Consider the following 11,542-nt stretch of genomic DNA (forward strand, 5'->3'; position numbering starts at 1 on the left):
AGGTCAGTCATTGCTTCCTGCTGTCCCCTCCCAGATCCTCCGGATGAACACTGAGAGGTGTCCAAGGCTGAAAGAGTGCTTCCCAGAGCAAGGTTGGGTGCTGGGTAGGTATCTAAGGGGGCACTCCTGAGATCCACTGGTGTCAGGCAAACGGCAAAGCTCAGACAGGGATGCAAAGGGTGGTGGCCTCAAGGATGACCTTGTCCAAACCAGAACCAGTCACTTCTATTTCCTTTCCCAGTCTCCCAGGGGACTCAGGAGGGGATGAGTCAGGGTGCTCAGGGCCACTTGGAGGGGGTCAGTGGCCCCGCTGGGGCTCTTGTCTTCCCTGGTTTGCAGATCTGAAAGGCTGGTCTCTCCCCGCTAGTCCCTGGGTTTGACAACATGTGGAACACAGCCCAGCGGGAAGCTAGGCTGAGCCCATTCCTAAATCCAGTCCAGATGTGACATCTGCAGGTTGTTTGGTAGTGAGGCAGGCGGCCGCATGAGGCTAGGACCCTCTCCTGTCATCCCCTCCCCTCGTCATCTCCAGTCTCGAGTTTTCCCCCGATCCCATCCAGCGGTGAGAGGTGTAGGAGAGGGCACACAAGGCGCAGCGGAAGGTCAGATTTAATGTCACTCTAAGGATATCGTACATGGTTCCAAGCCGCAGGTGCCCAGCCCCTATCTTTACCCTCAAGCCCGGCTCTAGAAAAGGGGGGCCTGCCCCCGAGCCCCAGCTCTATACAGGAGGGCCACCTTCACAAGGCCTGGAAAGCTCTGGACACACACCCACAACTGGGGCGCAGGCAATAACGTCCTGCCAGCTGACAGGACCCAGTCCCGCTTGGTCAGCCCCGCTGGGACTTGCTCACTCAGCAGGAACTACTCTCTCAGCAGATAAAGGACATTACAGAACAGGCCCCAAGTGTCCCAGACAAGAGGCTGCTCCCCGCCACTGCCTGCTGGTCCGCTGAGGTCAGAGGAAGCATGGGGAGGGGGCCGAGCGGACAATGGGGCCTGGGGGCCCTCGTGGGCAGACAGCCAGGCTCACTGCTGCTGGTGATGAAGACGGCCGGGCCGTGGTCTGGCCACACTGGCCAGGGGCCGCCATCCACATGCTAACTAGCAGCGATATGCTTAACTAGTTAACTAGCAATGCCACTGCACTTGGCATCGTCCCATGGGTGTGAAATTGCACTTAGTTCTATGGCCCAAGGAGGCTTCTGGTCACAGGCAGGGCTGGGGGTCCCTGACCAGTGCAGCAGACCGCGAGAACCTGAGCGAGCATCGCCCTCAAGTGGCTCCATGCTGGGCCAGGACGGAGACACAGGGGCCAAAATGGCCTGGCCCCATCTGCCTGGTCCTGAGCAGCCAGCCGGCCTCACAGGACATCGTCAAGGTCCAGCAACTTTGAGTGCTGTCGGCTCTTCCATAGGCGGTACAGCCGGAAGTCAAAGTAGGTTTCAATCATCTGCTTCCCTGGAGAATGAGGGTGGCTCAGGCCCTGGACCCCAGAACCACCTTCAGGGTAGGAGCCAGGTGGGGGTCTCGGACCCACTGTGAGGTTGGGGGCCAGGTGGGAGTCCTAGATCCACCCCAAGATCAAGCACCAAATAGGGACCCCTGACCTACCTAGAGAGTGGGAGCCAGGCAGGGGTCCTGGACCCACTCCAAGGTCAGGGGCAAGGTGGGGACCCCAAACCCACCTGTAAGGCAGGAGGCCAGGTGGGGGTCTCTGACTTGCCAGAAGGGCAAGAGACTGCGGGGTCCTGGACCCACCCTGAGGCTGGGGACCAGGGAGGGACCTCAGACCACCTGGAGGGCAAGGGACCATGTGTGGACCCCAGACTCACCCGGAGATAGAGTCCAAGCAGAGGACTCACCTTGGGCGGACAGTTCCAGGGGGGATTCAAAGGTGACCTTGTATGGGGTCATGAGGGTCCTGAGGCTCTGGAAGAGCTGAAAGCAAGAAAGGCAATGGTAAAGGGGGGGAGTGGGGAAGGGGCGCAGGAGTGTAGGCAGAGCACAGCCCCATCCTGTCAGGACCTCAGGCCTGTGGCACTACGGGAAGGGGTGCCCCAGGGGAGCTCACACCTTCTCCCCGTTGGGATTGCCCAGGATGTAGCAGCCCATGATGTGGACAACGTTGGGCTCCGGGTTCACCTTGCTCATCAGGCGGCTCAGACGCTTCCAGAAGCTTAGGAGAGAGACCATGAGAGGCCTTCAGTTTGGTCTCCAGAGGAGAGGAGGGAGCAGGTCGTGGGGTGCTGAAGACCAGGTACCCCGGGAAAACAGGGAGTGGGCCATGCAGGTCTACAGAGAAGCATCATGCAGGGTTTTGTGAAGAAGACAGCCCGGACTCAGGTCTCAGGTCCTGAACCCCCCCAAAGCAGCTCCCCTCACTGGATCATGTCTTCCTCCTTCTCCACTTTGGCAAACGTGGCCACCTTATTCTTGAGCAGATAGAGGTGTCCTGGGCCTCCCTGTATAGTGAGGAGACAACTGGGGTGAGGGAGGATCTGGGGGAGGCTTTTGGGGAGAAGGTGCTTTGAGCAGGGGCTTCTGCAGCCCCTTCAGATGGTTCCATTTAGGCCCCCTGTGCCCCAATCTCTCCCACACACCTGTCCCCTTCACTTCTCCTCCCCTTGCTGGGCCTCTACCACTGCAGCCCCTTTTCTGTGCTGGTATAGGGGGTCCTTCCTGGGCTGGAACAGGGTTGGCATAGGGGGACCCCACCTGGGCTGGAACTGGACGGCCCTACCTGGCAGAAGATGAGCATTTTCCAGATCCGGGCCCCCTTGTGGTAGATGTTGAGTTTCTTCTCAATCTCGTCTGTGGATGGAGAGTGGAAGATGACTGCCCAGCACTTGCCCAGCCCCTTCCTCTGGAGCAGAGGGCACTTACCCAGGATGTCTTCAAAGGTTGCATGCTCATGGTCCTGAGGAAAGACACAGGCCACATCAGGGCCCCTCTTGTGGACGTGCCTCCTCAGGAAGGCTCTGTCTCTCCCACAGGGATTGTCCCACCTTCCCCCGCCCCCATGAGATCTGTGCTCTGTGGGTCCCGTGTGTCCCGTGCCACCCCGGGAGTACTCACATAGAGAATGGGGATGATGGAGGGATCGTCCCTACGGATGATTGTGGGGATGTACTCGGCTTTGGGCACTTTGGAGGAGATGAGCTGGAGGAGGCAGGGCTGCTTAGTGAGGCACATCCCCCAGCCCTCCGAGGCCCCCACAGCCCCACTGAGCCCCATGCCTCACCATGACCTTGGGGGGCACAAAGTCCTCTGTGTCACAGGCCACGGCCTCCAGCCCCTTCTCAGCCTCCCAGTCCAGGCCCTCAAAGTCTTCATCCAGCGTACAGCAGGAGCTCTGCAGATCATTACCTGAGGGGACAAGGGGGTCACAGGATGGCTGGTACCTACCGCTCCCCTGTCCCAGCCTGGCTCTGTGTGCACCTCTCCACGATGCCTGCTCATAGCCAGTGAGACACTGGGGTGGGACCCCGAGTGCTCCCATATGGGGAGCAGCACTGTGGTCCCCGATCCCCGGGGTCTCAGGAGCCCTGGGGCTTGGGCACGGTGCTCAGCTAGCCAGAGGCACTATCTGGAACCCTAGCACCGCTGTCTTCAGCACTGCTGCTGCCGCGTGAGCCTGAGCCCTCGTGCTGCCATCTCAGTTGGTCCCACCCACGAGAATCTCACAGGTGGGAAACTGAGGCTGACAGCGAAAGCGCAGAAGGCCTGCAGAGCAGGGAGAATGGTTGCCTGGGGAGGTGGGCCGGCGTGCGCCGGGCACCTACTGTCTCGGGAGTCGTGGGAAGTGTCGGCTTTCATGGGGGTGGGGTCGCTCCAGGACCTGCTGAAGCTCCGCTCGCGCCGCTCAGCGAACGCTGCAGTGAAAGCAAAACCCGCTGCAGTGAAAGCAAAACCCGCATTAGCCAGAGGGGGACAGGGCTGCAGGGGCGTGGCCTCGATGGAGGCGTGGCCGGTGAGGAGCCTTGAGGGGCGGGGCCTGGGCGGGTGGGGCGTGAGGAAGGGCCACAGGTGCTCAGGGGTAGAGTTAGAGACCGGCAGGGGAGAGGGCGGAGTCTTGGGCCGCTAGGGTTACTGGGAGGAGTCTGGTAGTGCTCGAGTGGGATCCTGGGGGCGGGGTCTAGCGCCACGGGGGCGGAGCTTTCGGGGCGGAGGCGGAGTCTGGGAGCAGATAGTAGCCTGCAAAGCCCCGCAAGCACAGCAGCCGCCCCTTCACCTGCCCAACTCCAGCCTTACTCTGGGCCTTCACCCTCCGGCTGCCGACCATGCGCAGGTGCTTGCGGAAGTTCCTGCGGGAGGAAGCATGGGATAGGGTGGGGAGGGTCTGAGAGCACGGATGTTTCACCTGCCTATCCATGGCCCTCCTGCCTCTGTCCAGCATCTACCTGCCCCCCCCCTCCGCACCTTCTCTGGCTCTTAGTCGCCACCTGCCACCTCCGAAGGCAACCTCCACTCAGCCCTTCTCACGCTGAGGCCTCCCGGGAGGAAGATGAAAATCCTGGCCTGCTCTCAGCCCCTCCCAGGGATGTGTCCTCTGCACTCACACAGCCAGTCTCTGCCACCTCCACCCACATTGACCCTACCACCTCACCATGTCCTGCTGGCCCACACCCCAGAACTCTTTGCTCTTTCCCAGACCACCAAGGATCCTGTCCTGTAGTGGTGCCAGGACGGCCAGGCTCTCCCACCATGATGTCCCTGTGGTCCTCCTGCTCATATGTCCCTGCATGGGCCCTTCTGGCCCTGGCCCTGAAGGTAGGAAGGTGGGCTTCCTACTACTTCGAAGCTCTGGGTCTCAGGGGCCAGAACGAGGAGGACTGCCCATCTGGGTCCTAGGGTGAGGCCAGTGGACTGGCCAACCCTCTCCCACTGCGCGTCCCAGAGCAGGGCCAGGCCAGTCGCCGCCGCCCGCCCCACCCGGCCCAGACCTCGGCCCAGAGGAGACGGACAAGGTGGCGAGTGGCCAGCAGGCCCTACCTCTGGATTACAGACGCGGACTCATTCTCTCGCCTGCGACGCTTCCTCTCTGCGTGGCCCCTGAACACCCTGGGGAAGGGCTGCAGTCACAGAGCCGCCCTGGGCAGGAGGCAGGTTCAGGCCCTCGGGCAGGGCAGGTGCTGGGCCAGGCTGAGGGGTCCTGGCCCCCCAGCCTGATGCGAGGGGCAGCGCAGCCCAGCCCAAGGCCCAGGCTCCCAGCAGGTCCTGCTTGCGGCTCGGGACCTGCTGGGGGTCAGGCCTCAGGTGCAGCACTCCCTACCTCAAAGCAGAAGCCAGCGCCTGGCCTGTCCAGACCTATTTGGGGTAGGAAGGCCCCCCCCACCGGACAATGGCCATACCCTGGGATGCGTCTCAGAGGGTACTTACGAGATGCTGGAGCCACAGTGGGCAGAAGCAAAGAGAGAGAGAGAGGGCAGTTAGCCAGGGCATCACAGACCCTGGGCCCCAACAGCCCCATTGCCAACAGGACCTTACCAGGGGCTAGTTCCTGGGGCTTCTGGGGTAGGGAAGTCACCTCAGCCACAGTCACCAGCTGCTAATACTGGGCTGGGCTGGCCCTGGGCCTGAGGCCATGCCTAGAGGGACAGTGTGGGGGGGGCACTGTGCTGAGACTCCAGACAAAGCTTCAGAAATGGAATTTTTTTTTATGCCAGGTAGAATGGGCACTGTGGGAGAGGGTACCCCCCCATGACGAGCCGTGACAGAACTCAGGTATATGCCAGGCCCTCCAGACACCCCAAAGCCATCATCAACCCTGGTGGACAGAAAATGAGGTGGGTGCTACTTGAGGTGCATGTATGGGGCAGAGCAGTAGCAACAGCAGAAAAAGCCCAGAACCCCTGACCAAGCACACAGTGTGACCAGGACAGGATGGTGAGGGGAAGTCCCCCAGGTCCACAAACAGGGCAGCACTACCATGACAGGGCCAAGGATGTGGAAAGGCTGAGTGTTCTACACTCACGCTTGCATAGTTGTAGTTGCTGTCTGGAAGCTGAAGAAGGTCTCCTTGGGGAACCAAGTGCGGATGGGGATGTCATCTGGAGGAGATGTGAGAGAAGCAGTGATGATGGCAGCCCAGGAATTGGTGAGGCCCCCGTATGTCAGGTACAGGCATTCCTGGCCTCACAGTCCAACACGATCAAGGATGGCAGGGAAAGACAGACAGTCACGCTGGACCAGGTAAGGTTGGGAACAATGCAAGGATAGCAGGGCAGCTAGTCCTCATGGGGGACTTGCCCTGAGCTAGAAGGTGCTCAGTGATCACGGTGTTCATGATCACCATTCAGTACTTGTGGTGTCCCCAGCAACACAGGGCCAAGGATGGAGGGGTAAGGATGGAAGTGATGAACATGGGAGGTAAGAAGAGAGGGCTGGGGAAAGAAGGGCTGAGGCTGGAGATGAAGATGATGGAGGTGACGGAGATGAGGAGAGAGGATGAGGATGGAAGGGCGAGGATGGAGGGGCTCAATACACATGGTATTTATGATTGTGCCTCTCAGTGATTAGGACTCAGCAAATGCACCCTAATTTCTTGGGTGTAGCTCCCTGGAACCTCTGAGGCTTAAACCTCCGGGGTTCTTGAGAGCTCCAGAGGCTCTAGGGTCCTGCTTGGGCTACAGGGACCTGGGGAGGACACAAGTTGTTGTGGGCAAAAGGAGCAGTGCACAGACACCAGCTGTTGTCTTTCCTGGGCCTTCTCAGCTTCCACCCCAACCTGTGTTCACGTTGGCCCAGCCAGGCCCTCCTGCAGGCTCTCCATGGCAGGGACCAGCCCCTGTGTATCACAGCCTGCGGACAGTAAGGCCTGATCCTTACTGCTGTCAAGCAGGTATGAGACCATAAAGATGTACTAGGGGCATCCCAGCCCCTTCCTTATATATGTGTGGGGAAGGGGAGGGTAGAGAAGCTGGACACGAGATCTATGGCCTGCCCTCCCAGAACCATGCCTAAGGGGAAGGGTCTGCTTGCCAGCTAGCTCTGATCCCCGAGAGGCCCAAGATGCAAGCTGGGAGGAAAGTCCTTTTCTGTGGACTGTGACCTGAGACTCCAGGGGCATAGGCCTGGGTGTCCCTGGGGTCCCCTCTATATAGCAGAGCAACCACAAGATAGGGGTCCCAGGGACTTCTCAGAATGGTACAAGGCACACAGCTCCTAGGCCCAAGGACACCCCTGCGTGGGCCCAGAGCAAGGAATGCGGCCCAGAACTCCCTCCAAGGAAGCCTGATTGTCAAGTTTAGCTATGACTTTGGCCTGCCCAGTCCTTAAGACTCTCCCAGTTTTCTGTCTCGAGGAAGCCCTCCCTGATTGGTGGCAATGTCTCCAGGAAGCTATCCAGATAGGTGGGCCTTGCCAAGCACAGATTTCATTGCACTCAGGCTATTGTTCAGGGTTGTGGGTGCTAACCTGAGTATTCCGACTCCTGGTAGCTGTCGCCCACCCACTCACCTGATGCCAGTGTCCTCACCTGAGCTTTCAAGCACACCCAGCAGCCAGCCCTCACCTGACATACGGTCCACACTGCACATTCTCTCCAGCTTCTTGCGGTGGCCTGCAGACTCAGGCAGGGGCGGTGGGTCCAGCCCAAAGGCCCGTGGGGAGGAGCCAGGGGCCAGCGGGGCACAGCCAGGGCACTCCTTAGTCCCCTGCTGGCTGCCTGCCCAGCTCTGGCAGGGCCCACTGAGGTCGTCACGGCTGCCTCCAGGGCTGCCACGAGGGTGCTGGGCATGGTGGTGGTGATGGCCGCCCTGGCGCCGACCCTTCACCACTGCCAGCTCTATGGCTTCGGCCTCAGGGCTGGGCAGGAGGGCTGGCTCGCCTGAGATGGTGTACACACGGGACTCAGGGCCCTCGCCAGCTGGCTTCTCTCCATCTGCCTCGTCGGACAAGCTGCCCTCATAGCGGCTGTTGGAGATGACGGAGAGGCGGCGCTTGTTCTGGGGGGGTGGCTGCATCTCTGGGGACCCGTCGTGGCCAGAATAGGCATCAGCTAGCAGGTGGTCTGGAGAAGAGGCACCCAGTGTACCTCTAGCCCACCTGTTCCAGGTCTCTGACCTGACATTGAGGGGGCTAGGGCTGCCCCTCTGTACACCTTCTGAAAAGGTGTTCCCAAGTCCCCTCTGGACTACTGTCTCCCTTCCGGCTGGGCCAAGGGCCACCTGCTCCTGGTGTGCGTGGGGGGTGGGGTGGGGGGTGTAGTGACTTCCTGTCCCTCCTCCACCCTCTGTGGTGGGGCCTGTGTAGGTAGGTGGTGGGGACCAGGGGGGCATGACCCAGTTGCAGCAGTGGCCACTGTCCTGCCTCAGCCCCCCAGGTAGCCCCCAGAGGCAGTGGTACCAGCCTGGGGATGCTAAGAGTTCTGTTGCTATGCCAACAGCTGAGTGGTGCCATGGCAACGAGTGTCTCATGTTTCTCTTGGGGCTCTGGGCCAGGCACTGCTGGGGAGGGGGCCTGGAATCAGGCCGAGAGTCACTACCCTGTGCAGCTTCAGGGCCACCCACCACCACCACCACCCTGCAGAGCGTTGATAGCCAGGCTGCGGGGTGGGGGACCACAGGAACCCACACTCGTCTCTGCCTTCAGGCCCATACCTGCACCATTTCTGTTCTCAGGGTGACTCTGAGACAGGTACTCTCCAAATGCTCGGGCTGCTCTGAAGGGCGGACAGCAGAGGCCTAGGTCAGTGATTGAAGGTTTCCCCCAAAGCTCCTGAGCCCCCATCTCCAGGCTCTGACGATCAGCTGAGGACTTGATGCTTGTGTGTGTTGTGCATGACTGCTCCTGTGTGCATGTAAGTGTGTGTCTGACTGCATGCGTGTGGTCAAGGAGAGGTGTCTGGCCCTGTAACATGCCCACTGCCAGAGGAAATCCCCTCAGTCTTTGTCATCTTGCCAAGACCCAAAGGCTGTCCCTCCTGGCTGCTTTCTGTCCAGACCTCCCCAGCCGGGGGTGGACAAGCTGGAGAGGGAAAGGCCCCTCCCCCTCCAGAGGCCAGGCGCCCACTCCAACCTGGGGCCCTCTTGTCTCCTGACTTGGTGTAGGTATAGAAAGGGAGGGGAATTTTGGTGGTAAAGATGCTAGGGGCTGGGTGGGGGTGCTCCCCAGGTCTGGGAACAGACTCCAGAATGATCTGTGGGGAGAAAGAAGGACAAGAAGGGAAGAGGGCAAAGGGGGAGCTGGAGAGACAAACTGGGGGGGGGGTGGTAGAAAGGGCAGGACATTAGGACAAAAAGAGCTGCTGCGGCATTGGGGAAGACGGTGGGGCAGGCAGGAGCTACATGGGGTAGGGGGGCAGAGGCAGAGGGGAAGAGGCTGGGGAGAAGAATGGAGTCTGGCTATAGAGGAGATGTCGGTGGGGGCGGGTTTGGAGTGTTGACTGGGGAAGAGGTGGGAGTCCGGGTGGGGAAGAAGGTTTGGGTGCGGACAGGGACGGAGGTGTTGGGCGAGGAGGAGATGGGGATCTCAGCTGTGGAGGAGGTGGGGGGTCTGCGCTAGAGAGTAGGCAGGGATGGGGGTGCTGGACAGGGAGGAAATGGGGTGCTAAGCTGGGAAGGAGGTGGGGGTCCAGGCGAGCAAGGGCAGGCGACTCACCAGGGCTGCACAGCCGCCCCTTCCCTGGCTGAGCCCGGTGGTCACCACTGCGGCCACCCCGCCCCGCCTCTGCGCTCACCGCACTTTGGCTGCCACTGAGGACATGGCCTCGCTCCTCAGCGCCCTCCTCCTGGAGGCGACGGCGCCCATGGTCGAGGCGGCGGCGCATCCCCGACCTCAGAGCGCGCCCCGCGCCCGCCAACGCCTCCGTCTGGGCATCCGGACTGCGCCGGGAGTGGAGGGCAGGGTCGAGGTCCAACACGGGACTGGAGTCGGGGTCAGCTTCGGGCCCCGCATGGCCGCACCGGCCCTCAAGTCCCGCTGCACCGAGGACAGCAGCCAGGAGCGACTGGGAGGCTCCACCCACCAGACGTCATGGCCCGGGAGGCCCCACCCTCCGAGAAGTCACGGGGCGTGGCGGGAATCCTGCGAGGCACGCCCCCAGTCGTCAATGGTAGGGCGGGGACTGAGGCATGCCCCCCCATGTCCTCACGGGGGGCGGGGACTCTGAGACACGCCCCTACCTAGTTAAGGCTGGGCGGGGACTCTGAGAGGCGCACACCCCCGTGTCATCACGGGGCCTGGCGAGGACTCTGAGGGGCACGGCCCCATGTCATCACGGGGCTGGGCGGGTACTGTGCAAGGCATGCCGCACGTCTCTGGGGCCCTGCCCACCTCCACTGAGGACGGGGGAGTGAAGCTAGCCTCTGAGGGGAAACTGAAGCCAGTAGTGTCCAGGGTCAGGGCCCTCCCACGCGGTGCCCTTGCTCCTCACAGACTATGCACATACCTGAGTAGTCAGGTGCCATCTCTAGTCTCTCCAGCCCATCCCTACATCCCTACCACACTCAGGCCCACTAGTCACTCCTTCAATCCATTTTGTTGGCTTCTTCTCTGTCCCTCCACCTTTCCAGGAACAGGTCCCTTCTGACAATTCTGAGCTGAAACCCCAAAACATCTCTAAGTTTGCATAGTTTCCTGATGCAGAAATGGCTGGCACGTGCACTTTCCATTTTTAGAGGAGATTTTGTGAAGCACTGGGTCAGCCATATGTGGCCAGGGCACATCCTTGTTTTCAGGGGGCCTTGGCTGCTATCATAGATACCGTGTCCCACTGCATAGCTGAGAGTGGTCCTGAGGTCTTTGTCCAGCAGAGGGTCAGCCTGACTCCCATGCTGTCCCCTCACATATACCCACAGCGCTGAGGGCCCTGGAAGATGAACCTGCAGGACACATACAGACAAGACTCACTCTAATTCTTTAATGCTATGGGCAAGGCCTCATCGAGGCCAGGGTCTGGACACCACAGGCTGTGGGGTTAGGGAGGCAGAGCACCCTATGGGGACACGTGGGTGGGAGAGGCTGAGTGTGCCCAGGGTGGCAGAGATGGTCACTACTTGTGGTCCAAAAACGAGGGCACGGTGAGATCCTGGGAGGAGGACAGGGAAGCTGGACATACATGCCGGCATCGTAGTGAGGGCTCATCCTGGAAGCAGGGGTGCCATCAGGCAGCTGACCTCAGCTGCAGGCCGACCTCGTGACCACCCCCATACACAGGGCCCAGAGCCATATCCCAGTGCCCACTTCTGCTGGCCCCACAAGCTCACCGAGTCTGAGTCGTCCCCCACTGCGGTGCTCTGCAGGTCGGTGTATATGTCCCTGGGGGTACCCAGCAACTCCTCCTCGTACTCAGTCTGATAGTCAGACTCATCTGGACCAAGGGAGAGCTGCACTGGTTTCCCAGTGCCTCCAGCCCACCTAGGGCCCCTGACAAAGGCTGTACAGCTCTAGCTGCGGTGTGGAGGGGTAGCCCATGCTGGGACCACAAAGTACAGCGATGCCCCACCCATGTGCCTTGAGCTGTGAACATGGAGCTGACATCCCGATGACCAAGGCTCCTCCTTACTGAGTTTAAGGCCAGCGCGGTGGCCGGGGGGGG

The 11,542-nt window shown here is 60.9% G+C and overlaps 2 protein-coding genes across 5 annotated transcripts in view; both read right to left on the minus strand.

Moving 5' to 3' along the window:
* Positions 1 to 1,361: 1,361 nt before the first annotated feature.
* On the minus strand, positions 1,362 to 9,837 carry NSMF (NMDA receptor synaptonuclear signaling and neuronal migration factor). Of its 4 annotated transcripts, none has more exons than XM_006900613.1 (15): positions 9,683 to 9,753; positions 8,604 to 8,665; positions 7,517 to 8,014; positions 5,978 to 6,053; positions 4,996 to 5,064; positions 4,255 to 4,307; positions 3,786 to 3,875; positions 3,245 to 3,369; positions 3,079 to 3,162; positions 2,887 to 2,920; positions 2,744 to 2,814; positions 2,386 to 2,465; positions 2,077 to 2,179; positions 1,866 to 1,941; positions 1,362 to 1,461 (listed from the first exon to the last, which is right to left on the minus strand). In XM_006900613.1, exons 1-15 carry the CDS (start codon positions 9,751 to 9,753, stop codon positions 1,364 to 1,366), a joined length of 1,590 nt encoding a protein of 529 aa, XP_006900675.1. In that variant the 3' UTR covers positions 1,362 to 1,363. The 4 variants fall into 4 exon arrangements, with proteins under 4 accessions (XP_006900675.1, XP_006900676.1, XP_006900677.1 ...); XM_006900615.1 differs by lacking the exon at positions 9,683 to 9,753 and adding an exon at positions 5,383 to 5,388 and having other exon boundaries at positions 1,364 to 1,461; positions 8,604 to 8,659; XM_006900614.1 differs by lacking the exon at positions 4,996 to 5,064 and having other exon boundaries at positions 9,683 to 9,837.
* A 1,159-nt stretch (positions 9,838 to 10,996) lies between these two features.
* The window catches only part of PNPLA7 (patatin-like phospholipase domain containing 7), a 53,319-nt gene continuing 52,773 nt past the window's right edge, over positions 10,997 to 11,542 (minus strand). The window contains exons 34-35 of the mRNA XM_006900670.1: positions 11,211 to 11,314; positions 10,997 to 11,089 (exon numbers count right to left, since the gene is read on the minus strand). Coding sequence (XP_006900732.1) covers positions 10,997 to 11,089; positions 11,211 to 11,314 — 197 coding nt within the window. The remainder of the gene's footprint in view (positions 11,090 to 11,210; positions 11,315 to 11,542) is intronic.

This window comes from Elephantulus edwardii, unplaced genomic scaffold, assembly GCF_000299155.1.
Source record: "Elephantulus edwardii isolate Elephantulus edwardi_28Jun2011 unplaced genomic scaffold, EleEdw1.0 scaffold00289, whole genome shotgun sequence".
Classification (NCBI taxonomy): Eukaryota; Metazoa; Chordata; class Mammalia; order Macroscelidea; family Macroscelididae; genus Elephantulus; species Elephantulus edwardii.

What these genes read in the sequence shown, in the direction of transcription:
- NSMF (XM_006900613.1), bottom strand. Translation starts at nt 9,753, where the DNA reads ATGGGCGCCGTCGCCTCCAGGAGGAGGGCGCTGAGGAGCGAGGCCATG. An exon ending in CCATCATCCCCATTCTCTAT is followed by an intron (nt 2,921 to 3,078) that starts GTGAGTACTCCC and finishes GTCTTTCCTCAG; the next exon opens with GACCATGAGCATGCAACCTT. An exon ending in CCTGGAACTGTCCGCCCAAG is followed by an intron (nt 1,462 to 1,865) that starts GTGAGTCCTCTG and finishes CTCATTCTCCAG; the next exon opens with GGAAGCAGATGATTGAAACC.